We start from the raw sequence: 2,500 nt of genomic DNA, 5'->3' as shown, positions 1-2,500 counted from the left end.
CTCTCTCTCTCTCTCTCTCTCACGTACACACACATGCACACACATACTTTATGTATATATATATATATATATATATATATATATATATATATATATATATATATATTATATATATACATAAATGGATGTATATATGTATATAAGTATAATATATATATATATATATATATATATATATATATATATATATATATATATATATATATATATATATATATATACGCACATACATACACACACGCACGCATATATATACACACAAGCCACAAACTCACACGTGTTCACTGCCCAAGTCCCAGCAGAATGGCCACAATTCGCGAAACAAAAGAAATCCCAAAATAACATTTCCTTTCTCTCTCCTCCCGCCAGACGGTCTCTTCCACGCCCTGGAGATCCTGGACACGGCCGGCTCGCACCATTTCCCGGCCATGCGAGAGCTCTCCATCCGCTCCGGCCGCGCCTTCGTCATAGTGTTCGCCGTCAACAACGAACAGAGCTTCTACGAGGCTCAGTCGCTCTGGAACCTCATCACCAAAATAAAAGGTGAGTGACGTGAAGACCCGGACCCTGGCGACTCTTCTCGGTAGGCTCCGCCCCTTTGCCTTACCCCACTACCTGTGGTGGGCGGTGCTTAAGGAGTGAGGGGAATGGGGAAGGGGAGGGGTTATCTTTTAGCTTAAAATGTAGGTTATTTAGTAACTTTCAGCATTCAGGATATATACATACGTGCATATATTTATGTGTACACACAGTTTACTCATCCTACTTCATACAAGTAGACATTTCTGAGCATCCGTGTACGTACCAACATACATACAGACACACAAACACTCATACATACATACATACATACAGACAGACATATACATACTTACACATATAAATATCTATTTGCATATATATATATAATATATATATATATATATATATATATATATATATATGTATATAATATATATATATATATAAACATTATTATTATTATTATTATTATTATTAATATTTAAATGAACATTGCCAGAGAATTGAAAACTGTTCTATCAATAAGACAACTAAAGAACTCTACTAAGGAGTACGAAACATCACACGAAAATTTAAACCTACAATGGACACTATCAAAACTGAAGATGGACTTGTTTTATGTGATGGAAAAGAAGTCAAAGATAGATGGAATCAATATTGTTCCAACTTATACAAAAAGAATAAAAATCTAACAACAACATTAATTAGACTCAATGACAGCGAGGATGAACCACCGCCACTGCTGGACGAAGTTATAAAAGCCATAAAAGAAGTAAAGAATAACAAGAGCCCCGGAATAGATGAAATAACAGCAGAACTAATTAAGAATGCTGGCGAAAGTGTTGAATACTTCTTCTACAAACTCTGTACAAAAATATGGAATGAAAGAAAATGGCCAGAAGACTGGGTAAAATCAGTCTTTACTCCATACCTAAAAAAGGTGACGCACTCCAATGCAACAATAATAGGACAATTGCCTTAATAAGTCACAGCAGCAAAATTTTGTTGAAAATTATTGCTGAAAGAATGAAGTTGAAGTTAAGAGAGGAAATTGCAGACGAACAAGCAGGTTTTCGCCCTGGAAAAGGTACCAGAAACCAGATTCTAAATTTAAAATTGATCATAGAGAAAAACAGAGAACATCAAAAAGACCTATACCTGTGTTTCATCGATTATGTGAAAGCTTTTGATACTGTTGATCACGATATCCTCTGGAATAACATGTACGATATGAAGTTTCCAAAACACATCATCCAATTAATAAAAGCCTTGTATGACCAACAACAAGCAGCTGTAAGAACCACTTATGGGTTAACAGAATGGTTCGAAGTCAAACAAAGAGTACGACAAGGTTGCATTCTGTCTCCGCACCTCTTTAATATATATTCTGAAACAATTATGAGAGGTGCTCTAGAGAATTTTGAAGGAACTGTGGATGTTGGAGGATACAAAATATCAAATCTGAGGTACGCCGATGATATAGTTTTGATTGCCAGCAGTATCACTGAACTACAACAACTACTAGATAAAGTTAGAGAAGCAAGCGAAAAGGCTGGCTTATTTCTTAATGCCAAGAAAACTAAGATCATGAAGATTCAAAGATAACCGGCAATGAACAATGATGAACATGTTACAATCAATGGAATGATTGTGGAAAATGTGAAAGAGTTCACTTATCTTGGAGCTGTTTTAACTAATACATATGATGATTCACCGGAGATAAAAAGAAGAATTACCATTGCCAAAAGCGCCACAGTTGCTCTCAATAACATCTGGAAAGACCGAAGCATTACCTTACGGACAAAGCTGAGGTTATTGAACTCATTAGTTTTCCCAATTGCATCATATGGTTCTGAGTGTTGGGTGTTGAAGTAGATAGACAAGAAAAAGATCAATAGTTTTGAAATGTGGTGTTACAGACGAGTACTGCGTATTAGCTGGACAGAGAAGAAGACGAATGATGAAGTGCTGAGAAAAA

At 35.6% G+C, this 2,500-nt stretch overlaps 1 protein-coding gene across 3 annotated transcripts in view; it reads left to right on the top strand.

The window, feature by feature from the left end:
- Positions 1-2,500, top strand: part of LOC119598686 (ras-related protein Rap-1b-like) — an 87,683-nt gene that overhangs the window by 57,947 nt on the left and 27,236 nt on the right. For all 3 annotated transcript variants that reach the window (XM_037948426.1, XM_037948425.1, XM_037948424.1), the window contains exon 3: positions 370-543. In XM_037948426.1, coding sequence (XP_037804354.1) covers positions 370-543 — 174 coding nt within the window. The remainder of the gene's footprint in view (positions 1-369; positions 544-2,500) is intronic.

This window comes from Penaeus monodon, chromosome 41, assembly GCF_015228065.2.
Source record: "Penaeus monodon isolate SGIC_2016 chromosome 41, NSTDA_Pmon_1, whole genome shotgun sequence".
In the NCBI taxonomy this organism is placed as follows: Eukaryota; Metazoa; Arthropoda; class Malacostraca; order Decapoda; family Penaeidae; genus Penaeus; species Penaeus monodon.
This window is presented reverse-complemented; position numbering and strand designations above follow the sequence as displayed.